The 25,799-nt window shown below is 41.6% G+C and overlaps 1 protein-coding gene across 1 annotated transcript in view; it reads right to left on the bottom strand.

The window, feature by feature from the left end:
• The window catches only part of STX12 (syntaxin 12), a 52,579-nt gene that overhangs the window by 14,926 nt on the left and 11,854 nt on the right, over positions 1–25,799 (bottom strand). Inside the window, exons 2-4 of the mRNA XM_003271683.3 lie at positions 20,742–20,811; positions 16,797–16,896; positions 8,492–8,629 (exon numbers count right to left, since the gene is read on the bottom strand). Coding sequence (XP_003271731.1) covers positions 8,492–8,629; positions 16,797–16,896; positions 20,742–20,811 — 308 coding nt within the window. The remainder of the gene's footprint in view (positions 1–8,491; positions 8,630–16,796; positions 16,897–20,741; positions 20,812–25,799) is intronic.

Here is a 25,799-nt window from a genome sequence, read left to right as displayed (position 1 = left end):
AAGACTCCATCTCAAAAAAAAAAAAAAAAACAAGAGTATATGAGATCTTTGAGAACGTTGCTAATCAATCTATTATCAATATATATTAAACTCTGGAGAGATGGGATTTGGCATAAATACACATAAACTAACCTTTCTTTTCTTTTTTTTTTTTTTTTTTTTTTGAGACGGAGTCTTGCTCTGTGCCCCAGGCTGGAGTGCAGTGGCGCGATCTCGGCTCACTGCAAGCTCTGCCTCCCGGGTTCACGCCATTCTCCTGCCTCAGCCTCCCGAGTAGCTGGGACTACAGGCGCCCGCCAACACACCCGGCTAATTTTTTGTATTTTTAGTAGAGACGGGGTTTCACTGTGTTAGCCAGGATGGTCTCGATCTCCTGACCTCGTGATCCGCCCGCCTCGGCCTCCCAAAGTGCTGGGATTACAGGCTTGAGCCACCGCGCCCGGCTCTTTTCTTTTCTTTTTTTTTTGAGATGGAAACTTACTCTGTCACCCAGGCTAGAGTGTAGTGGCATGATCTCGGCTCACTGCAACCTCTGCCTCCAGGGTTCAAGCGATTCTTCTGCCTCAGCCTCCTGAGTAGCTGGGACTACAGGTGCACACCACCACGCCCGGCTAATTTTTGTATTTTTAGTAGAGACGGGGTTTCACCATATTGGCCAGGCTGGTCTCAAACTCCTGACCTCATGATCCACCCGCCTCGGCCTCCCAAAGTGTTGGGATTACAGGCGTGAGCCACAGAGCCCAGCCCACTAACCTTTATTTTCAAGAAGGTTGCTTTAAATTGTGGCAGATTTTGAACTCATTGGGAACAGAGCTTATTGGGAACCTATTATTCTGTATATTATTTTGTTTAATTCTTACGATAACTCTGATTTATCATAGTCTCCTCTTTGGCATATAATAACGATTTTGAAAAGTAGTCTTTCCAATAGTAATTTATCTAATACTATTGAATTAAGAAAGTTAGGTAAGCATATAGTGTTACTTTAAAAGGGAATTTACCAGGATTTCTGGCATTTGGTGAAAGACTAGCAATCGAGTCTTTCAGGTGTTACTGTTTCATGAGGAAAAAGTATGCTTTATAATCAAGCTATAAGAATAAATATCATTATTATTAAAAAATCAGTCTAATGGATGTATTACTTTTATAATTTAAAAACAGGCCAGGTGCGGTGGCTCATGCCTGTAATCCCAATCCCAGCACTTTGAGAGGCCGAGGCGGGCAGATCACTTTGAGGTCAGGAGTTCGTGACCAGCCTGGCCAACAAGGTGAAACCCCATCTCTACTAAAATACAAAAATTAGGCAGGCATGGTGTTGAGCGCCTGTAATCCCAGCTACTCAAGAGGCTAAGGCAGGAGAATTGCCTGAACCTACAAGGCAGAGGTTGCAGTGAGCCAAGACCGTGCCACTGCACTCCAGCCTGAGTGACAGAGTGAGACTCCCTCTCAGAATGAATAAATAAATATAAAACAAAGCAAAAATGGTAAAAATCAATGTATTTTCATTTTTAAAAAGCTTACCCTTTTTATAACAGCAATACAGGACAAGCAAAATGAAGAGAATTTCAAATTTCTATCCACTCAGAGGAACACTGTGGGTTTTTGTTTTTTATTTTCTTTTTACTTTATCTTTTTCCCCAGATCAAGAAATAACATTGCCAGAGCCCTAAAAGCCCACCCACGTGCCCTTCTCCAATCACAACTCAATCCCTCCCTTTTAATCATTTTCTTGCATTTTAAGAATAGTGAGATATATTCTTATTCAATATCATTTTGCCTGTTTTTGAACTTTACAAAAACGGAATTATACTGTTTATATTCTTTAGTGCTTTTTTTGAATCATTCCAGATTATGCCAGATCCATCTCTGATACTGAATGTAACTGTGGTTCAATCATTTTCTTTGCTGTATGATATTATAGTGTATGAACATATCAGAATTTATCCATTCTACGGTTGACAGACATCTGGATGTTTCCAATTTTTGACTACTACAAACAATGCTGCTATGCACATTCTTGTACATACATCCTGGTATAACACATGTGGGTTTCTCTAGGGTAGAATTGCTGGATCACAAGGTCTGCATGTGTTCTGAAGATACAGCCAAAATGTTTTCCAAAGTAGTTGTTCTAATTTATACCACCGGCCAGATAAAAAAAGTTCCTGTTGCATCATATCCATAATGACAACTCCCAGTGTTCACAGAATTTTAAACTTCCGCCCTCCTGGTGGGCATGAAATAGTATTTCATTGTTATTTTAATCTGTAATTTCATCATTACTAAAGAAACTGAGTACCTTTTCATTTGTTTGACCATTACTCAAAATAATACTAACGTGTTTATTTGCTCCATGAGTGTAAATATCAACAGGATGGAGCAAAAGCAATGGTGGGGGACTGGTGGTGGGGAAGTGGGGATGGTTAATGGGCACAAAAAATAGGAAGAATGAATAAGACCTGGTATTTGAAAGCATAACAGGGTGACTATAGTCAATAATAATTTAATTACATATTCAAAAATAACTAAAAGAGTATAATTGAATTGTCTGTAACATAAAGGATAAATGCTTGAGGGGACAGATACCCCATTGACCATGGTGTAATTATTACACATTACATGACTGTATGAAAGTATCTCATGTACCTCATAAATATATACACCTACCATGTGCCCACAAAAATTAAAAATTAAAAAAAGGCAATGGTAGTGATATGGTTTGGCTCTATGTCCCCACTCAAATCTCATCTCGAATTGTAATCCCCACGTGCTGAGGGAGGGACCTGGTGGGAAGTGATTGGATCATGGGCGCCCCCCAACCCCACCACGTGCTGTTCACGTGTTAGTGAGGGAGTTCTCGTGAGATCCGGTTGTTTGGTAAGTGTCTGGTATTTCCTCTGCACTCTCTTTCTCTCCCCTGCCACCATGTAAGACATGCCTTGCTTCCCCTTAGCGTTCTACCATGGTTGTAAGTTTCCTGAGGCCTATCCAGCCATGCAGAACTGTGAGTCAATTAAACCTCTTTTATTTATAAAGTATCCAGTCTCAGGTTGTATCTTTATAGCAGTGTGAAAACGGACTAATACAGATAGACAAAATGGCTCAAGGCAGTGGCACCGAACTGAACTAGTATTATTGTATTCTTCATCCCCACACACTCACAGTATTTTAAAAGCCAATGTATCCTTGAAGCCAAACAAATTATTAATTAAACCTTGACCCCTCAATACACATCTTTCTAATATTCTGTATTGTGAAATGGGAAGTGCACATAAAGTACTTCTGCTGCATAAAGAAATACAATGTCTGTCTCTAGGAAAAGCACTTGTGTAATGGAACTGCAGGCTGAATTGGCCACTTTTTTTAGGGAATACCATTTTTACTTATTCAATATAGTTTTATAAGAACTTAGTAAAAACTTATTTAAAAGCTTTAAAACTTTCATAAACGTATACATATAAACTTTTCAGATGGGTATTTGGCAGACAACTTGTTGAAAATAAGTATGAGCCTGTCACTTCAAGGAAAACAACAGAGGGTGTTTGTTGCCAGTGATAAAAATGTAGCTTTCAAGTAAAAATAAAAATAAAATTTCGGAAGACTTGTATCTACCACTGTAACAGTTTCCCAATATTTAAATACTTTTCTGGTGAAACTGATGGAAATATGTATTTTTTTATATTGTAAAATGAAATTTATCGACATTTGGAAGAGCTGCATAACTCAGGGAACCAATACTATCCAAATGATAAATACATGATGCTATAAAAATCATGCATGGATAAAAGATCCAATCAAAGTATAATATAGACCAACAGATGTTAATGTAACAGAGTATGAAGTCATTATAATGGTTTTAGATTGTACAATGCAACTAACTTTTGTCAAGTTTTGATTTAGTATCAAATAAGAGTGTCAACAAGGTTATAAAAATATTCCTTTTCCAACTGTATATTTCTGCCAGCTTGGATTTTCTTCAGATACTTCAACCAGAACAACCTATCATAATAGACTGAATATAGAAGCAGATATAATCCTAGACGAAAAAAGCTGAGAGAGTTCATCACCACTAGACCTGCCTCACAAGAAGTGCTAAAGGGAGTTCTTCAAGCTGAATGAAAAGCATAATAATTAGTAACATGAAAACATATGAAAGTATAACATTCACTGGTAAAAGTAAGTAAATAGTCAAATTCAGAATATTCTAATACTGTAATGGTGGTATATAAATCACTTACATCTTTAGTATGGAGGTTAAAAAACAAAAGCAGCTATGAAAATCTAGCTGCCTTCTGGTAAGCCAGACATTAAAATAAAAAAAATTTGCAAAAATGAAAATAATGCTACTCTGCCCACTAATTTTTTTTCTTGGAAACACAATTTTTTAAAATTAAAAATCTAATTTAATTCCTTCTTTCCCCATGTGCATAAAAATCTAATTTATATTCATATTAATATGTAATAAGTGTATTATTTGTAAATGAATAAACAAACATCTAAAATTTTTCTCAGTTTTAATTTCGAATACAGTATACATCAATAGATATGACTCATATAAACAAAACTTCTTCAGGGTCTGATATGGTTTGGCTCTGTGTCCCCACCCAAATCTCACCTTGAATTGTAATAATCCCCACGTGTCAAGGGAGAGACCAGATGGAGAAAACTGAAGCATGAGGACAGTTTTCCCCATGTTGTTCTCGTGATAGTGACTGAGTTCTCACAACATCTGATGGTTTTATAAGGGGCTTCCCCCTTCTCTCAGCACTCATTCTCTCTCCTGCTGTCCTGTGAAGAGGTGTCTTCCACCATGACTGTAAGTTTCCTGAGGCCTCCCAGCCATGTGGAACTGTGAGTCAATGAAACCTCTTTCCTATATAAATTAAAGTAAATTACCCAGTCTCTGGCAGTTCGTTCCTTCCTTCGTTCCTTCGTTCCTTCGTTCCTTCCTTCCTTCCTTCCTTCCTTCCGTCTTTCCTTTCTTTTTTTCTTTTTGAGATGGAGTCTCACTGTGTTGCCCAGTCTCTGGCAGTTTCTTTCTTTCTTTCCTTTCTTTCTTTCCTTGTTTTCTTTCTTTCTTTCTTTCTTCCTTCCTTTTCTTTCTTTCTTTCCTTTCTTTCTTTCTTCCTTCCTTTTCTTTCTTTTTCTTTCTTTCCTTCCTTCCTTCCTTCCTCCTTCCTTCCTTCTTTTTTTTTTTTTTTTTTTGATGGAGTCTCACTGTGTTGCCCAGGCTGGAGTGCAGCGGTGTGGTCTCAGCTCACGGCAATCTCTGCCTCCCGAGTCTCCTGCCTCAGCATCCTGAATAGCTGGGATTATGGGCACCTGCCACCATGCCTGGCTAATTTTTTATATTTTTAGTAGAGATGGGGTTTCACCATGTTGGCCAGGCTGGTCTTGAACTCCTGACCTTGTGATCCGCCCGCCTCAGCCTCCCAAAGTGCTGGGATTACAGGCGTGGGCCACCATGCCCAGCTTCGGGCAGTTCTTTATAGCAGAGTGAGAACAGACTAATACAGGGTCCTTAGTAATTTTTTTTTTTAAGATTCAAGAAGATAACTTAATGATTTTTTTTTTTTTTTTTTGAGACGGAGTTTCACTCTTTTTGCCCAGGCTGGAGTGCAATGGTGCAATCTCGGCTCACTGCAACCTCCACCTCCTGGGTTCAAGTGATTCTCCTGCCTCAGCCTCCCAAGTAGCTAGGATTACAGGCATGCACCACCATGCCTGGCTAATTTTGTATTTTTTAGTAGAGACAGGGTTTCTCCATGTTGGCCAGGCTGGTCTTGAACTCCTGACCTCAGGTGATCCACCTGCCTCGGCCTCCCAAAGTGCTGGGATTACAGGCACGAGCCACTGTGCCCGGCCAGAGAATTTAATGATTTTTAAGAGTGTAATGGGTTCCTGAGATTAAAAAGTTTGACAACTTTGGTTCTATTGAGTTGTATCTTTCTTTTTCATATTGATTCATGGGAATTCTGTTTTTTTGTTTTTGTTTTTGTTTTTGAGGTGCAGTCTTGTTCTGTCGCCCAGGCTGGTGCGCAGTGGCACAATCTCAGCTCACTGCAACCTCTGTCTCCCTGGTTCAAGCGATTCTCCTGCCTCAGCCTCCGGAGTAGCTGGGATTACAGGCATGCACTACCACGCCTGGCTAATTTTGTATTTTTAGTAGAGACAGGGTTTCACCATGTTGGCCAGGCTGGTCTTGAACTCCTGACCTTGTGATCTGCCCAGCTTGGCCTCCCAAAGTGCTGGGATTACAGGCGTGAGCCACCACGCCTGGCTGAATTCTTTATTTATTCTAAATGCTAGTCCTTTGCTATTAAATATATATAGCAATGTCTTCTCCCTGTCTGTGACTTGTCTTTTCACATCTTTACCACTTTTTTTTTTGTTCTTCATTTCTTTCTGCTTTTCAGACTCTCCATCTGACATCACTTTCCTTCCACCTGAAATACATTCTTTAGAATTTCCTTCAATAAGATGTGCTGATAGAAAACTCTCTTTTGATTGAAAATGTCTTTAATTAGCCCTCATTCTTGACATATATTTTCACTGGATTTAGAATCCTAGGTAGGCAGTTATTGTCCTTCATCAACATTCAAGATAGCACTCTACTGGCTTCCACTGTTGTTGAGAAGTCAACTGTCAATCTAACTACTGTGTCTCTGAAGGTATTCTAATGTTTCTCCAGCTATCTTTATGATTTTTCTCTTTGTCTCTGGTCTGAAGTTTGTCTTTGATGTATCTAGATTAGAGATTTTATTTATCCTGCTTCGGATTTGTTAGGCTTCTTGAAACTGCAGGCTAGTGTTTTTAATCAGTTCTAGAACGTTATCAGTCATTATTTCTTCAAATATCACCTCTGTTCTATGTTTGCCCTATTCTCACTCTATAACTCCAGTTAAAACTACATTAGATCTTTTCTCTCCATTCTCCATTTCTCATAATCTTTCTTCCATATTTAACCTCTTAACCCCCTATGCAACATGCTGGATAATATATTCTAACCAATTTTTTAGTTAAACCACCCATCCACTAAGTTTTTTTTTTTTTTTTTTTTTGAGACGGAGTCTTGCCCTGTCACCCAGGCTGGAGTGCAGTGGTGCAATCTCGGCTCACTGCAAGCTCCGCCTCCCGGGTTCACGCCATTCTCCTGCCTCAGCCTCTCCGAGTAGCTGGGACTACAGGCGCCCGCCACCACGCCCGGCTAATTTTTTTGTATTTTTAGTAGAGACGGGGTTTCACCGTGGTCTCGATCTCCTGACCTCGTGATCCGCCCGCCTCGGCCTCCCAAAGTGCTGGGATTACAAGCGTGAGCCACCGCGCCCGGCCTCCACTAAGTTTTTAAATTTCTATATCTTTCCATTTTAGAAATTATTTTGACACTTTTTCAAATCTTTGTGTAGTTTCCTGCAGAGGTTTTCAGCCTTTTATGTCTTTAAACACAGTAAGTATAGTTGTCTTATAATTCTAATATACAAAGTCTTTGTAGGTATATTTCACTTCATTGCTGTTTCTACTAATTCTTGCTCAGAGTAATTTGCTTCTTTGCATACATGGTTATTTTTAGTGACTGGTACTTACTGCCCTAGAAAAATTATTTGAGAGTATTATTCCCGGGCTAGAATAAAGGTGTCTTTCTATAGAAGGAATCTGTGTTTGCTTCTACCCCACACATAGGTGGCTCTCCCAGTCCAGGACCACTGAGCCATTCAAGTAGGATGAATTTGAGCAGAAAATCTGCCTGAAGAAGGTTACTTTGTGGTAACCTTGTCTGGATTTCTCCTCCCTCCTGCCCTCCTCCTCCATCTGCTCAGTTCAGTGCTAATGCAATCTTTTTGCAATCTGCTGGGGGATAGGAGAGCTTACTTTTGACTTAATAGTCTAAGGATTTAGTCTCTTAGGGCCCAGTTTAATTTGAGTTGTACCTTCTTTTATATTCTCTCTCTTGCGTGGACCTTTGGCTTTGACTTTTATCCTCCTCATGCCCTGAGGATATCAAAACTGAAGTTCAAGTTTGCCTTCAGTAAAGACATTCAATGCAAAAGCAGTTTCAGTGTTCTGCTGACCTCTCAGGCTTTACCTTAGTATTTTCATAATCTTTGATACTTTTGAGAAGTTGGATTTTTAAAATCCAGTATTTGATAATCCTTTTCAAAAACAGAGGGCTAGTCCAAATAAACTAGCCTGTTATATTCCAGGAAACAGATTCATTATTTTTATTTTCAAGTTTTTAACATTAAAACCAATATATCAAAATGAAAAAGAAAATTAGACATAGTTCTTCCTCTTATAATCTCAACCCTCATTCAGATTCCTTTCTAGGCTTTGATCACATGCATACATATTTTTTACGCAGGTTACACCAACCTGCCATTTTCACAGCAGCTAACTTACATGTTTATTGGTCAAAGAGAAAAAGAAAAAAACCCACAAACTTGGGAAAGAACATTCTGATATTGCAAAGGTCTTCTTTTGGGAATCAACTTACGGAAAGACGAGATCCAGCTCTTGCTCTGGCAATACTCTCCTTTTCCTTTTCGGATACCCTTCTCTGCACAGCCTGGAAATTGTTTAAGGCTGCAGAGAAGTCATTCATGAGGCGTTCCTTCTGAAGTCTCTGCTGGCGCTAAGGAAATCAAGCAAGAACTTGAGATTTCATATTAACCCAGAATCATTTGGTTTTAATTTCCCTTAAAAGCAAAATTATACCCCTTAAAGATTTCCAACTAGAAAAATTATTATGAAATAGTCTCTTCTTTAAATTAATAAATTTGCTCTCTGCTAGCTCAAGCCCCTGGTTAATACTATAGACCAAGTCAGAATTTTTCTTCTTTCATTCTGACAAACCTGGGAACTGTGTTGCATTTAACTTCTTTTTTTTTTCTCTTTTTATTGAGATGGAGTCTCGCTCTGTCGCCCAGGCTGGAGTGCAGTGGCATGATCTCAGCTCACTGCCAACCTCTGCCGCCCGTGTTCGTGCCTCAGCCTCCTGAGGAGCTGGGATTACAGGTGCCCACCACCATACCCGGCTAATTTTTTATTGTATTTTTAGTACAGATGGGGTTTTGCCATGTTGGCCAGGCTACTGTAGAACTCCTGACCTCAGGTGATCCGCCCACCTCAGCCTCCCAAAGTTCTGGGATTACAGGCGTGAGTCACTATGCCCAGCCTGTATTTAACTTCTAAAGTAATCTCTAAAGAACTGCAATTCAGAATTTTGGGGCCCTGGAGAATATAAAAGAGAATAAATGCCTCTGGACTCCAATTGAACCCAAACAGAGATGGGTTTTAGCTAAAATGTTAAAACCCTATTCATCTATATTTAATTCACAGCTTCCCTGTAAACTATAGAAGCATTTCACAGGTTTCTAGTGGTTTAAAATCTTTGAGACTTGATAAGTACTTTGTTTATCTACAGACTACATCTGCTAAGCTTGTTACTTCTATGTCTCAAAAAATATATGCTGAGGTTGGGCACAGTAGCTTACACCAGTAGTCCTCGTGTTTTGGGAGGCTGAAGCAGGAGGATCACTTGAGCCGAGGAGTTCGAGACCAGCCTGAGCAACGTGACAAAATCCTATCTCTACAAAAAATAAAAAAATTAGCGGGGTGTGGTGGTACACATCAGCTACTCAGGAGGCTGGGGCAGGAGGATCATTTGACCCTGGAAGGTTGAGGCTGCAGTGAGCTGAAATCATGCCATGTACTCCAGCCTGAGCAACAGGGTGAAACTCTGCCTCAAAAAACAAAACAAAACACACACACACACACACACACACACCACATACTGACAGCATTGTCCTGTTCTAAGAACACAGAAGTAAAAACTCACCCCTGACCTCAAACAGCTTACCATCTATTTGTAAATAAAGGATATAGACAGACAAGTAACAAAGTCATTATAAATAACTGCTATATCCAATTAGTACTATAGGAGTTCACAGGCAGGAATAATCAGTAAGAACTCAAGTGGTCAAGAAAGGCCTAAAGGGAAGGTGGACGGTGAAGTAAGAGGAAGGCACGAAGAAGCAGAAAGAAGGGGTAAGGCAAATCCAAGCAAGAGAATAGTGTGAGCAAAGGCATGGTGGCAGAACTTGAAGAGGATTCCTAGGCAGACCATTTGGTTGGAACTACAGGTTTAGTAATGAGGGTAGCTAAAATACAAAATTGGAAAGGTAAGAAAGGGGCAGGTTTTAAATGCCAAGCTAGGCCAGGCACAGTAGCTCATGCCGGTAATCCCAGCACTTTGGGAGGCCAAGGTGGGTGGATCATTTGAGGGCAGGAATTATTCAAGATCATCCTGGCCAACATGGTGAAACCCCGTCTCTACTAAAAATAGAAAAAATTACCTAGACATGGTGGCAGGTACCTGTAATTTCAGCTACTTGGGAGGCTGAGGCAGAAGAACTGCTTGAACCAGGAGGTGGAGGTTGCAGTGAGCTGAGATCGTGCCATTGCACTCTAGCCTGGGCAACACAAGTGAAACTCCGTCTTAAAAAAACAAAACAAAATGCCAAGCTATTGGGAGGCTGAGGTGGGCAGATCACGAGGCCAGGAGATGGAGACCATCTGGCTAACATGAAGGCATGTTGAAACTGTGTCTCTACTAAAAATACAAAAAATTAGCCAGGCGTGGTGGCGCGTGCCTGTAGTCCCTTGCCACTTGGGAGGCTGAGGCAGGAGAACTGCTTAAACCTGGAAGATGGAGGTTGCAGTGAGCTGAGATTGCGCCACTGCACTCCAGACTGAGCGCAAGAGCCAGGCTCCGTCCCCAAAAAAAAAAAAAAAAAAAAAAGCCAAGCTAATGAGTTTGGGGTTCAACCTCTAAAGAACAAAGAGCAATGAAGGTTTTTGAGCAAGAAACATCATGGGTACAAAATAGTAACTTAGAAAAATTAGTCTGTGATGGTGTAAAAGGTGGAACGGAAACAAGAAACAAGTCAAACAGATGACTAATTCAATAGTCTAGGTTTAAGGTTAGGAGGACACAGTATCAGTAATAAAATCATAAAGAAATGAATTTAAGAAACATTTGGATTGTTAGTGGGGAAAGACATAAAGTCAAGAATGACTGAAATTTCAAACCTGGAAGAGTGATGGTAATACTAAAAGCAAATTGAGATGAGCAGCCTTTTTCTTCTGAGATTTTTATTGTTGCATAAACAAAATTATAACAACAACAGGGAGGACATCATTCCCTAACCTCATCATGCAAAAATATTATCATAACTTTTAAGTACATCATAAACATTTTCCATGTTACCATACTCTTCACAATTGTGGGTTTTTTTTGTTTTTTTTGTTTGTTTGTTTGTTTTGAGACAGGGTCTTGCTCTGTCACCCAAGCTGGGGTGCAGTGGTGCAATCTCAGCTCACTGCAGCCCCAACCTCCCAGACTCAAATGATCCTCTCACCTCAGCCACCTGAGTAGCTGGGACTACAGATGTGTACCACGATGCCTGGCTAATTTTTTTTTTTTTTTTTTTTTTGAGATGGAGTCTCACTCTGTCGCCCAGGCTGGAGTGCAATGGCACAATCTCAGCTCACTGCAACCTCCACCTCCTGGGTTCAAGCGATTCTCTTGCCTCAGTCTCCCGAGTAGTTGGGATTATAGGTGCCCACCACCACGCCTGGCTAATTTTTGTATTTTTAGTAAAGACAGGGTTTTGCCACATTGGTCAGGCTGGTCTTGAACTCCCGACCTCAGGTGATCCGCCCGCCTCGGCCTCCCAAAGTGCTGGGATTACAGGCATGAGCCACTGTGCCCGGCTAATTTTTGTAGAGATGTTGCCCGGGCTGGGTCTCAAACTCCTGTACTCAAGCAATCCACCTGCCTTAGCCTCCCAAAGTGCTGGGATTACAGGTGTGAACCACTGTGCCTGGCCATGATCTTTAATCGCTTACACATATGCCATCAAGTTGACCTAAATTTTATGTAAATATTCCTTCTAGATTTTTCAGTTATTAAATATTATAAAGTTAAAGTGAGCCCCAATGTAATAGCTAATATTTATATAGTGCTTACGCTGTACCAGTACTACTGTAAGTGCTTTACATAATAATTCATTTATCTATACAATGACCTAGAAATTAGGCATTATTGCTGGGTGTGGTGGCTCACACCTGTAATCCCAGCACTCTGGGAGGCCAAGGCAGGCGGATCACAAGGTCAGGAGATCGAGACCATCCTGGCTAACACAGTGAAATCCCGTCTCTACTAAAAGTACAAAAAATTAGCCAGGCGTGGTGGCGGGCGCTTGTAATCCCAGCTACTTGGGAGGCTGAGACAGGAGAATGGCGTGAACTCAGGAGGCGGAGCTTGCAGTGAGCCAAGATCGCACCACTGCACTCCAGCCTGGGCGACTGAGCGAGACTCCGTCTCAAAAAAATTAAAAAATAAATAAATAAATAAATAAATAAATAAATAAGGCATTATTATAGTCCTAACTTTACACATCAGAAAACCAAAGCACCACGGAGACTATGTAATTTGCCCAGGATCACACAGTAAGTGACAAAGATGGATTTAAATCCAGGACATTTGGCTCCAGAGTATATAGGCTCTGTGTGGGTGTGTGTGTGTGTGTGTGTGTGTGTGTGTGTGTGTGTGTGTGTGTTTACCTTCAGAATTTTTTTTCCCCTTAGGGCTAATTAGCATGAGAGAGAATATTAGGTCAAAAGGCACAAACTTTTCTGTGATGTTAAGTATTGTCAATGAACTTAGTTAAGCGGTTTGGGTGAAACATGAGAAACTCGGTATACGACAAGTTTTATATGAAGGTAGTTTATTTCAGGAGGAGATGTCAGAACATGAATTGAAGATATGGGCCAAGCACTTAGAGGTGAAGGGGTTAGATTGGAAAAAGATCTGGAGGTCATGATCATAAAAGTGAGAGGGAGGTCATAAAAGCAGGTTGACTCCTAAGGAGAAAGCATAGAATGAAATAATTTGAGGATCAATGGCACAACCTTGGGGCATGCCCACTCTTAGGAGGATATGAAGTCCAGGAAGGAGGCTGACTCAACCTGGGCATCTCCAGAGTTGGGGGACAGAATGAAAGAGAATCATGGCAAGAGGAAAGTTTCAGCGCAGACGGGATAGGCAAGAGGATCAAAGGAAACAGGAAAAAAGTGAACAGGCCAGGCATGGTAGCTCACACCTGTAATCCCAGAACTTTGGAAGGCGGAGGCAGGCGGATCACTTGAGGTTAGGAGTCCAAGACCAACCTGGCCAACATGGCGAAACCCTGTCTCTGCTAATAACACAAAAATTAGTGTGGTGGTGTGTGCCTATAGTCCCTGCTACTTGGGAGTCTGAGGCAGGAGAATCGCTCAACCCTGGGAGGCAGAGGTTGCAGTGAGCCAAGATCACGCCACTGCACTCCAGCCTGCACTGACACAGTTTCACTGTGTCACACACACACAAAAAAAGTGAATAAAAACTCTTTATGGCCAGGTGCAGTGGCTCATGCCTGTAATCCCAGCACTTTGGGAGGCCAAGGCGGGCAGATAACCTGAGGTTGGGAGTTCGAGACCAGCCTGACCAACACATGGAGAAACCCCATCTCTACTAAAAATACAAAATTAGCTGGGCGTGGTGGCGCATGCCTGTAATCCCAGCTACTTGGGAGGTGGAAGTTGTGGTGAGCTGAGATCGCACCATTTGCACACTTCAGCCTGGGCAACAAGAGCGAAACTCCAAAAAAAAAAAAAAAAAAAAAAAAAAAACTCTTTACAAAGGGCCAGGCATGGCAGTTCATGCCTATAATTCCAGCACTTTGGGAGGCTGAGGAGAGAGGATTGCTTGAGTCCAGGAGTTTGAGACCAGCCTGGGCAACATAGCAAGACTCTGTCTCTATAAAACATTTAAAAAGTAGCTGGGTGTGGTGGCACATGCCTGTGGTCCTAGCTACTCGAGAAGCTAAGGTGGGAGGATCACTTGAGCCTGGGAGGTTGAGGCTACAGTGATACAGTGAGCCATGACGGCACCACTCCACTGCGCCTCAGCCCGGATAACTGAGTGGTACCCTGTCTCAAACGAACGAACAAAAAACCTCAAAAGCCACTGGACTGGGTAACTAGATCACTGATGATAGTATATAAGTATGGAAAAAAACTGAAAGTAGGAGTATGGTTTGATGTATAAGACAGTAATGAAAAGATGGGTGATGGGGCTAAGATTAATTAGATAAGAAAAGAGTAGAAAGACAAAAGGATACTGAGCATAACAAGAGGAGGGGAATCAAGGAATTATATTTCACCAGAGAGAGTAGGTTTGTAGATCTAGTTCGTGTTCTTAATGATCCAAGATAATGGAAAGGAACAACAGCATGCATAATCCAAAAATAACTTCTATTTGGCTTTAGAAGACATTTGATGAATTTTGTTTTGGTAGCAGATTTGATTTTCTATTTATATTTTGCTTAGGCTACTACTTAACTCTTAAATACTTTCACTACTCTGCATTAGACCCTTTGACTCCTTTTTTGTTACTATGAAAACTATCTACAAGTGTGTATTCCCTAAGTGCGTGGTTAGGAGGAAGAAATGGGTAACTTGGCAGCAGTCTGGAGATACTGGATGGCAAGGGGGAAATGGCCCATAACTGAAACATTAGCATGAGTAACAATTAGAATAAACAGCCCGTATATAGACAACCAAAGGGTAACTACTTTGTAGCAGGATGACAGAGCATCTTGTCCTCCTCTCTCTGCTGCAAGTGGGGGCCAAAACTCCAGATATGCTACATGGAACAGTTTATCAGGTTAAACTAGTGATTTTCAATTTTTTTTTTGACAGAGATTTACAATAAGAATTTGACATCATGGGCCAGGCGTGGTGGCTCAGGCCTGTAATCCCAGCACTTTGGGAGGCCTAGCTGGGCGGATCACCTGAGGTCAGGAGTTCAAAACCAGCCTGGCCAACATGGCAAAACCCCATCTCTACTAAAAATACAAAAATTAGCAGGGCGTGGTAGTCGGTGCCCTGCAATCCCAGCTACTTGGGAAGCTGAGGCAGGAGAATCGCTGGAACCTGGGAGGCAGAGGTTGCAGTAAGCCAAGATTATGCCACTGCACTCCAGCCTGGGTGACACAGCAAGACTCCGTCTCAAAGAAAAAAAAAAAAAAGAATTTGACATCATGATCCATCCATACATACACATACGTATGTATGAAACAACAGTTTCATATAACAATATTTACCATTATTACATAGTATAGACTCTGATACTTCAAGTTTTTTAAAATGCTGATCTCAATACACTAAAATGACTTCATGTTCCACTAGCCACAACCCATACTTTGAAAAACCCAGGACAGGGAAGTTGAAAGCCTTTGTTTTCAGAGCCATCAGATACAGGACATCATCATTTAAAAAGTTCAATAATAAAAAACAACATAAAGGCCAGGCACAGTGGCTCATGTCTATAATCCCAGTACTTTGGAAGGCCAAGGAAGGAGGATCACTTGAGCCCAGGAGTTTGAGACTAGCCTGGAAAACATAGCAAGACCTCATCTCTACAAAACATTTAAAAATTTAGCTGGGTGTGGTGGTGCGCACCTGTGGTTCCAGCTACTCAGGAGGCTGAGGTGGGAGGACCCCTTGAGCCCAGGAGTTCAAGGTTGCAGTGAGCTATGATTGCCACTGCACTCAGCCTGGGTGACAGAGTAATACCCTATCTCAAAAATAAAATAAAATTTAAAAAGCAATACAAGTTAAGTGCCCCCACGAATGGTATACAAGCTAAAAGCAAAACAGGATCATAATAGGAAGGTAGATGGGGAAAGTTCTTTTTACTGGAGACCTGAGGTAGATCATGAATGACAAGTCAAGCCACAATGAAGGAGGGGCACATCTGACTTCATGAATGTGGCATATTAAGAGAACAACGAATCTCAGTAAAAATTGTGTGTTTCTAAAGGATTTAAATGGCCACTGAAGAAAATGACTTGAAAAGAGAACCCTTTTTCCCTGAGCAGCTCCTTAACCTGAGTGAGACCTGTGAATAACTCATGACAGAACATGAAGGTAACTGCAAAACATGGAAGAAAGATGTTTCATTAAAATTTAAAGATAATGGATACAAAACAAACTAGGAAGGCTGGGCATGGGGCTCACGCCTGTAATCCCAACACTTTGGGAGGCTGAGGCAGGAGGATTGCTTGAAGTCACAGGTTCGATACTAGCCTGGGAAACAAAGCAAGACCCTGTCTATACAAAAAAATTGTTAAAATTAGCTGGGTGTGGTGGCACATGCTTGCAGTCACGGCTACTCAGGAGGCTGAGGGGAGGGGACTGCTTGAGCCCAGAAGTGGGAGGCTGCAGTGAGCTATGATTGCAACACTGTGCTCTACCCTGGGTGACAGAGGGAGACCCTGTCTCCAAAACGACAACAACAATAAAAATAATAATAATTAAAAAAAAAAACTAGGAGAAAGGAAGAAGCCTACAAACATAAAACTGCTAGCCAAACCCCAAAGAGATGCAAACGTTGAGATTTCTCTTCAGTTAACTCCATTTTATTAATATATTAATAATATGTTATTAATAATAGCAGCAGCCACCACATATTGATTACCTACTAAAGGCAGACACTTTGCCACATCTGGTGGGTACATTCTTTCTATTGCCCCAAGAGTCACATATCCCCCACTTGATGCATAAGAAACTGAGCTGCAGAGGAGGTCTATCTATCTAGCACCAAAGGCCAACTTATTTTTTTTGTTCCACACACTGCTTTTCTACTAACACAAAGTCCCTTCCTATCCATAAACAAGACAGAAAATACCAACCTGTTCTGAAGTAGATAAGGGAAGGGGCAAGGACCCTAATTCTTTCAGCAATTCATTTGTTTCCTTGGCGAGCTGATTTGTGGAGTGTTGTAACTGTTGCCTAAGAGAGAAAAGATATGTTTCAGGATGTTGTCACTTCTTGAGAGGGTTATAATCAGAACCACTTTGTTCTCAGAGTGTCTCATAATGTAGGGAATGAAGGGCCATTTGAAGAAACGAGTCCCTAGATGCCCAGGTTCACAACAAAATTCCAGAACTATTACCCAGGCAAACCCACTTCAAGGTATCTTCACTAAGCAGAAAGAATCTGCTTCAACAACCTGCTGAAGAAAGCACAGATCAGGAATTTTAACTCTTTGGGAAGAGAAGAAAAGCATATCAGCAGTTCTGATAAAAATATAAAAAGAACAATTGCCGCCCACACCTAAATCAAGTAGTTTAAACATACTAAACTATTTTATTGTCCAGGAGTTGACTGCCACAGTCCACTGACTAGAATCTAGGCACCGACAGTTAGATGAAGTGTGTATTAAAAGCGTAGCTTCCTACCTACCCTAGGGAACAACCTTCCAACATCTAATCCCATGTGCTTGCTTTAAAAAGCTGGCTCTTTTCTAGCCTTATCCTTGGCTTCCTACCTGCTCCTTATACCTGACTTTCTGGCTCTTCCCTCCAAAACCAAGAAGGCTTACCTGTTAAAAATACAAAAGGAGTAGGGAGGAAGGGGAACTGAAGAGGAAAGAATATGTAATATATTAAGTGGAACTGAAAGTAGTAGAAATACAAAAAGTACTCCTTTCATTGGTGGTTTCCTCTACTATCCAGCCATTTCTACAAAGGCTTTCTGAGACAACAGTGAAACACTGATCTGAATGTTAGTGTCCCTGCAAAATTCATATGTTGAAATCCTAACTCCCAAGGTGATAACATTAGGAGATGGGGTCCTTTGGAGGGTGATTACATCATGAGAGTGGAGTCCCCATGAATAGAATTGGTGCCCTTACAAAAAAGGCCCCAAAGAGCTGCCTTGCCTCTTCCACCAAGGGAGGACACAAGAGGAAGGCACCATCTATGAAAAGGTGGGCCCTCACCAGACACTGTATCTGCCAGCGCCTTGACATTGGACTTCCCAGCCTCCAGAACTATGAGAAATAAAGTCGTTGTTTATAAACTACTCAGTTTATGGCATTTTGTTATAGTAGCCCAAATGGGCTAACATACCACACTACTAATTATTAATGGTTTTTTTGTACTGCAAATGGGCCTCCAGGATTTAAAAAAAAGGAGTCAAAAGCAAGAGGTACTCAATCAGTGGCTTGAACATCCCAGGCAGTACAAAAATATCCAGAGATAATTCACATTTCCCTGGAAAAAGCTCACAATAACAGTCATTCTCTCACCTCACACTGTCTAGGGTAGGAAACAAAAAATATTGCTTGATATATATATATATGTATATACATATATATAGATACACATATATATAGACACATATATACATATAGATGTATATATAGATATACTTTATATATATATTTATATACTATATTTATATTTTATATATATTATATATATATATTTTTTGAGATGGAGTCTTGCTCTGTCACCAGGCTGGAGTGCAGTGGCGTGATCTTGGCTCACTTCAACCTTCGCCTCCCGGGTTCAAGCAATTTTCCTGCCTCAGCCTCCTAAGCAGCTGTGACTACAGGTGCAAGCTACCACGCCCAGCTAATTTTTGTATTTTTTTTTTTTGAGACAGAGTCTTGCTCTGTCACCTAGACTGGAGTGCAGTGACGTGGTCTCAGCTCACTGCAACTTCTGCCTCCCAGATTCAAGCGATTCCCCTGCCTCAGCCTCCCAATTAGCTGGGAATACAGGCGCGTGCCACCACGCCTGGCTAATTTTTTGTATTTTTAGTAGAGACGGGGTTTCACCATGTTAGCCAGGATGGTCTCGATCTCCTGACCTCGTGACCCACCCGCCTCAGCCTCCCAGAGTGCTGGGATTACAGGCATGAGCCACTGCTCCTGGCTTGCTCAGTACATTTTAAAGATGAAGAATAGCACTAAAAGCAGAAATGGAGCAGAAGAGGATGTGATAAAAAGAATCAGGAGTCCCTACTATCAGTCTACTATTCTCTCCCTCAGGCTCCCCTTGGGCCATTCTGATTACATATGCAGTAATCCCTTAGTATCCATGGGGGATTGGTTCCAGGGCCTCCTCCTGCCAAGTCCTTAATATAAAATTGCATAACATTTGCATAGAACCTATGCATACCCTTCCATATACTTTATTTATTTATTTATTTATTTATTTATTTATTTATTTATTTATTTTGAGACAGAGTTTCGCTCTTGTCACCCAGGCTGGAGTACAATGGCGCAATCTCGGCTCACTGCAACCTCCGCCTCCCAGGTTCAAGTGATTCTCCTACCTCAGCCTCCCGAGTAGCTGGGTTACAGGCACGCGCCACCATGCCCAGCTAATTTTTGTATTTTTAGTAGAGATGGAGTTTCACCATGTTGATCAAGCTGGTCTTGAACTCCCGACCTCAGGTGATCTGCCCACCTCGGCCTCCCAAAGCACTGGGATTACAGGTGTGAGCCACCACATCTGGCCCGTATACTTTATTTTTTATTTTTATTTTTTTCAGACAGAGTTTCACTCTTGTTGCCCAGGCTGGAGTGCAATGGTGTGATCTTGGCTCACTGCAACCTCCACCTCCTGGGTCCAAGCTATTTTCCTGCCTCAGCCTCCTGAGGAGCTGGGATTACAGGTGCCTGCCACCACGTCCAGCTGATTTTTGTATTATTAGTAGAGATGGGGTTTCATCATCTTGGCCAGGCTGGTCTTGAATTCCTGACCTCAGGTGATCTGCCTGCCTCAGCCTCCCAAAGTGCTGGGATTACAGGCATGAGCCACTGCACTGGGCACTCCCTTCCGTATACTTTAAATCATCTCTAGATTACATCACCTAATACTTAGAGGTGAAGCCAGCTGGACTTCTGGGTCGGGTGGGGACTCTGAGAAATTTTCTGTCTTACAAGAGGATTGTAAAACACACCAATCAGCAATCTGTGGCTAGCTAGAGGTTTGTAAAATGGACCAATCAGTGCTCTGTAAAATCGACCAATCAGCACTCTGTAAAATGGACCAATCAGCAGGACATGGGTGGGGACAAATAAGGGAATAAAAGCTGGCCACGCCAGCCAGCAGCAGCAACCTGCTGAGATCCCCTTCCACACTGTGGAAGCTTTGTTGTTTTGCTCTTCACAATAAATCTTGCTGCTGCTCACTCTTTGGGTCCACACCACCTTTAAGAGCTGTAACACTCACCGCGAAGGTCCACAGCTTCACTGTTGAAGTCAGCGAGACCAAGAACCCACCGGAAGGAACCAACTCCGGACGCAATACAATGTAAATACTATGTAAATAATTGTTATACTATATTGTTTTCAGTAATGACAAGGAAAAAAGTCTGTACGTCTTCAGTAGAGACCTTCCTTTTTTTTCTGAATATTTTCTATCTGTGGTTGGTTGAACCCACAGGTGCAGAACCTATGGATATGGAAGGCTGACTGTAGTTGGGAATCCAGTTAGACTAGATCCTGAGGAGTCCTGTGCCAACAAGGAAGCTCATTTAGGCAGAGTTGTGGGCAGAATATAGTTTAATAGTGGTACGAATTCCCTTTTCTACTTCCCTAAATTGTTCTGCTAAACTGCCCAAGAGGAGAAAGAACCAGATGTTCAAGGACTTTGAAAGGCAATGGAAATCACGATCCATTAATATGTTTTGTTGCCCCTCTTTTAGATCCAGCTATTATCTCATGACCCACTGCCTCTCATTCGGACTTCCCAGACCTGAAACCTAAGCTGCTGTGCGGCAAGGACACTGTGTCCTCAGATGGCCCTCACAAAACCCAACCTCGTCAGGAAGTTACTCACAGATTTTCCTGTAGCTTGCTTGAGTCCTGCTTAGTTCCTAGCTGGCTCATCAAATTCTTTATCTGAGCAGCTGGGGAGATAGGAAGAAAAAGATTTATTTAAAAGAAAAATACATTCATCGTGAGCACCCTACTTCCAAGATCCCTAGTCTCTTCCCATTCAGAATAAGTATTAATACATGCAACTAATAGAGACCATGCTATGATCAAAACCTTGACACACACATTCCTCCAAAAACGAATTACAAGGTTCACCTTTTTCCTATCGAGTAACTATGTCACAAAGTAGAAGGTGGTGGTTTTATCATCCCCCCCAAAATTTGCTAGTTTTCCTAGATCTCCTATTGCAATGGTTAAAAATTTCAACACCTTTAGAAGGGCCTCTAGGCCAGATATCAATTTGCAACAATAAAAAGAAAATCAAATCAAATACAATCATTTTTCTCTAGCAAACATTTTTGGAAAGACAATGTATACTTATTACTAATAATGGGTTACCACCAATTGAGCACCTCTAAGTGCCAGGCACTATATACTAAGAGCTTTGTATACACTCTGTTATTAATTCTCACAACAGCAATCTCCAGTAGATGCACTTTTTTTTTTTTTTTTTTTTTTTTTTGAGACAGAGTCTCGCTCTGTCACCCAGGCTGGAGTGCAGTGGCATGATCTCAGCTCACCCAAGCTCCACCTCCTGGGTTCATGCCATTCTCCTGCCTCAGCCTCCTGAGTAGCTGGGACTATAGACGCCCGCCACCATGCCCGATTAGTTTTTTTGTATTTTTAGTAGAGACAGGGTTTCACCATGTTAGCCAGGATGGTCTCGATTTCCTGACCTTGTGATCCACTCACCTCAGCCTCCCAAAGTCCTGGGATTACAGGCATGAGCCACCGTGCCCAGCCTTAGTAGATATACTTTCATTTTTCAGGTAAGGAAGTGTATTTAGAGAGGTTAAGTATCTTATACAAGCATATAAAATTAATAAGTAGCAGAGCAAAAATTCAATGCCCAGTACATCAGATTCCCATGGCTATGTTCTTTCAACTGTGCTGTCTATACCATAATACAGTCAAACATATGGTTTTGTTCAGCCTTCTCTACCTTTTCCTAGATATTTGCTAAGACTAGGAATGGTAACGTTTGAATCCTGGATGTTTAACTCCTATCCTAGACCAAGAAAGCAGGGTCCAGAGGAAGTGATCATCTATCAATAAGGAGGAACACTCTAACGCCAGCCTGCCTGGGACTCTGAACACTCCTGTCCCTTACTGATTTCTGCAACAACAATAGAGCCCTTCATTTATTTTATGCCTTGTTTTCTATTTTCTTTTTCTGGTTACTGGGGAGGGTGGGGGAGATTTATTCATTCATAGAGGTTGGAAGTTAGTTATATGATTTCTTGGGCTGGGCGCGGTGGCTCACGCCTGTAATCCCAGCACTTTGGGAGGCCGAGGCGGGCGGATCACGAGGTCAGGAGATCGAGACCATCCTGGCTAAAATGGTGAAACCCCGTCTCTACTAAAAATACAAAAAATTAGCCGGGCGTGGTGGCGGGCGCCTGTAGTCCCAGCTACTCGGGAGACTGAGGCGGGAGAAAGGTGTGAACCCGGGAGGCAGAGCTTGCAGTGAGCCGAGATCGCGCCACTGCACTCCAGCCTGGGCCACAGAGCGAGACTCCGTCTCAAAAAAATAAATAAATAAAATATGATTTATTGTTTGCTTGCTTGCTTTCCAAGAGCATTCACTGTCTTCTATTACAAGTAGCTGGAGTACAGAACATATGAATAGAGTACTCATTGCCCAGAAGTAACACACTTACCATCAAGTTTCAACAGAACTTCAAGAAATAACATAACACAATAAGTATAAGGCTCTTCCAGCCATTCAGCTTTCTTTGTGAGAGCCCTTTCTATCCTCTCTGGATTAATGCCAGTTTCACTTGTGAAACACCAGCCTGCTAAATGACTGGTTCAGTGGAAGAAAATGAGGAGACCAATGTATATTGTATAATTTGTGAATATTATAGAAACAGTATACATGTAATGCTCCCATGTCCAACAACAAAGAACCCTCACTTATTAGAATTTTGAAATTTAAAAATTAATTGTTCCAAATTCACTTTTTGGCAATGGTACTCTTTAACAATATTTGGGGGACACAGTCATAATCTTTTCCCTAATTTGGTTACCGAGATTAGTAAAAAAGTAAGCTAAAATTTATTGAGTACCAGTTACCTTATAATACCAATGACATGCTAATAGTCCCTAAATCTTTTTTTTTTTTTTTTTGAGACAGAGTCTTGCTCTGTCGGCCAGGCTGGAGTGCAGGGGCATGATCTCGGCTCACTGCAACCTCCGACCCCCAGGCTCAAGCAATTCTCCTGCCTCAGCCTCCCGAGTAGCTGGGATTACAGGCGTGTGCCACCACGCCTGGCTAATTTTTGTATTTTTAGTAGAGACGGGGTTTCACCATGTTGGCCAGGCTGGTCTCGAACTCCTGACCTCAGGTAATCCACCCGTCTCGGCCTCCCAAAGTGCTGGGATTGCAGGGTTGAGCCACTGCACCCGGCCAATAGTCCCTAAATCTGATAAGAAGCAACGATTAGGCAAAAAATCTTCCGATTGCTGGGTGCTTCTATTCCTCAACAGAAATGGAACAACTCCGTCTTTAGTAGTAAGTACAAGTTATTTCTCCCTAGCCAAAATTACTGCATTGTTGGAGATATAAAGCAAACATTTCCAGAGTCAAGTATATATAGGCTGGTAGCACTTCAGATTATGATTTCATCTTATTTTGAGACCCTATTTTCCTAACAAAAATGTGATTCCAGTTTTATAACAGAAATATAGGATTCACTTAATTCAAAATTTGCCTTTTGACAAGACTTCTCTAAAAGATATCTATTCTACTAAGTGAGGGTTACCTATAGCTCAGTGGTTCCATGGTTCCAATTATAAGCACTATAATTACTGCATTCTGCTAAGATAGCATTGTGTGTGACAATCACTTTTCTTCATCACTAACATGTGGTATGTCCTTCTTATCTAAGTCAAATGGGAATCAGGATACCACTAAAGCTATTAACTGGACAGCCATAAAAATCATTTATGAAAGAGGGCATGAATTTTCATTTACTGAGCATCTACTATGATGTACTAGACACTGGGCTTGACAAGTATTAACTTACTTGACTCCAACAATCCTTTAAGTAAGTATTATTATTCCATTGTTGCATATGAGCACAATGAGGCTCGTGAGAGTTACAGAACTCATTCATTCATTCATTCATTCAGAGTAGAGTATCTACTCTATACTATTCCATGTCCTAGAAGACACTGGCTTTCGAGAGTCTTCTAAGGAAAAGAGATAGATAATAAACATATCAGGTAGTGATAAATGGTATAAAGAGAAATCAATTCAGGTAAAAGCTGAAGTGACAGCGGTGGGCAGAGGATACTATTTATATAGAGTGGTCAGAGAGACCTCTCTGATAAGGTGACACTGAGCAGAGATCCAAAGTGAAAGATCAAGCCAATCAAGCCACACAGCTATCTTGGGCAGAAGCATTCTAGGAGAAGACAGTAATCAGTACAAAGTCCCCAGAGCAAGGGTGCTTGATGTGATGGAGGCCAGGGTGGCTAGCAGAGTGAGCAAGAGACAGCAGAGGTGGTCAAGGAGGTAGTAGGGACCCAGATTGTATAGGGCCTTGCAAACAATTACGAGGACTTTGAATTTTAATGAAATGAGAAATCATTGGTAGGTTTTGAACACAGTGTCATTACAACCAGAATTTAAACCCAGGGCTAACTCCAGGGGAATGTGCCACATTACATTCTCTCATAAGGCTGACTCTTACAGGAAAAAGAATGTAGTCACACAGGGCAGGCCTAGATTTCCCAGTGTTCCACTTAGCCTCACCCTACTTATCTGATACCTAAGTTAATAGCTCTCTGCTACAGAGAGGCTGATGTCCTTCCTCTAACCTGCTCCCTTCTCCAGCTCCCTGGCACCTATGGGAACACTCCTCTGTACTCACTAGAGCCCAGCAGAGTGCCAGGCAGCCAGGTGATACATAATTAATTACTGATTGAGTTAGCCTCCCTTTTCCATTCTGGCAAGCTCTTTGAGGCAGAAGATATGAATGAAGAATATAAGCTATGAATAATGGGCCTGAAATCTAAGCCAGACTTGATGACTAACGAGGTGCACGGCACTAAGCAAGTCATTTCATTTGACTGGGTCTCTTTTCAACCAATTATAGATGATATTCAGATTTCACTGACATTTACTGAATACTTAAACTATTTGTGCAAGGTTTTTATTTTCTCTCATTAAATCCTTACAACTATGTGAGAACTAGATGATCTCTAAGTACTCCCACCACTGCTCAATTCCAAACTTCAATAACAGTGAAATAGCTCCAGTCGCAGAATTATGCCATGTAACCAAGGAGTACTTTTGCAACCCAAAAGTTTGGCTTAGAAAGGTTCCACCTGTGGGCCGGGCGTGGTGGCTCACGCTTGTCATCCAGCACTTTGGGACGCCGAGGCGGGCGGAGGTCAGGAGATCGAGACCACGGTGAAACCCGGTCTCTACTAAAAATACAAAAAATTAGCCGGGTGTGGTGGCAGGCGCCTGTAGTCCCAGCTACTCGGAGAGGCTGAGGCAGGAGAATGGCATGAACCCGGGAGGCGGAGCTTGCAGTGAGCCAAGATTGCGCCACTGCACTCCAGCCTGGGCGACAGAGCGAGACTCCGTCTCAAAAAAAAAAAAAAGAAAGGTTCCACCTGTGACTTTCTTAACTTCATAAATGCAAGGTACAAACAGGACTGGACTGACTAAATGCCTCTAGAAGGCAGGGACTGCATTCTACTCATTTTTGTGTATGTATAACTCCTCCCAATACACACACGCCCATCCAGAAAATGGTTGAATATATAATGCATAAAGGTAGATCTGACAAAAAAAGTCAAGGAAATAGGTCTTTTCTTATTGACTGTCTTTAAAAAGTAGAGCATTCCTTAGAAACTTTAGAAGTATGCCAAAGTATCAAGTTGT

This window comes from Nomascus leucogenys, chromosome 24 (assembly GCF_006542625.1).
Source record: "Nomascus leucogenys isolate Asia chromosome 24, Asia_NLE_v1, whole genome shotgun sequence".
Lineage (NCBI taxonomy): Eukaryota > Metazoa > Chordata > Mammalia > Primates > Hylobatidae > Nomascus > Nomascus leucogenys.
This window is presented reverse-complemented; position numbering and strand designations above follow the sequence as displayed.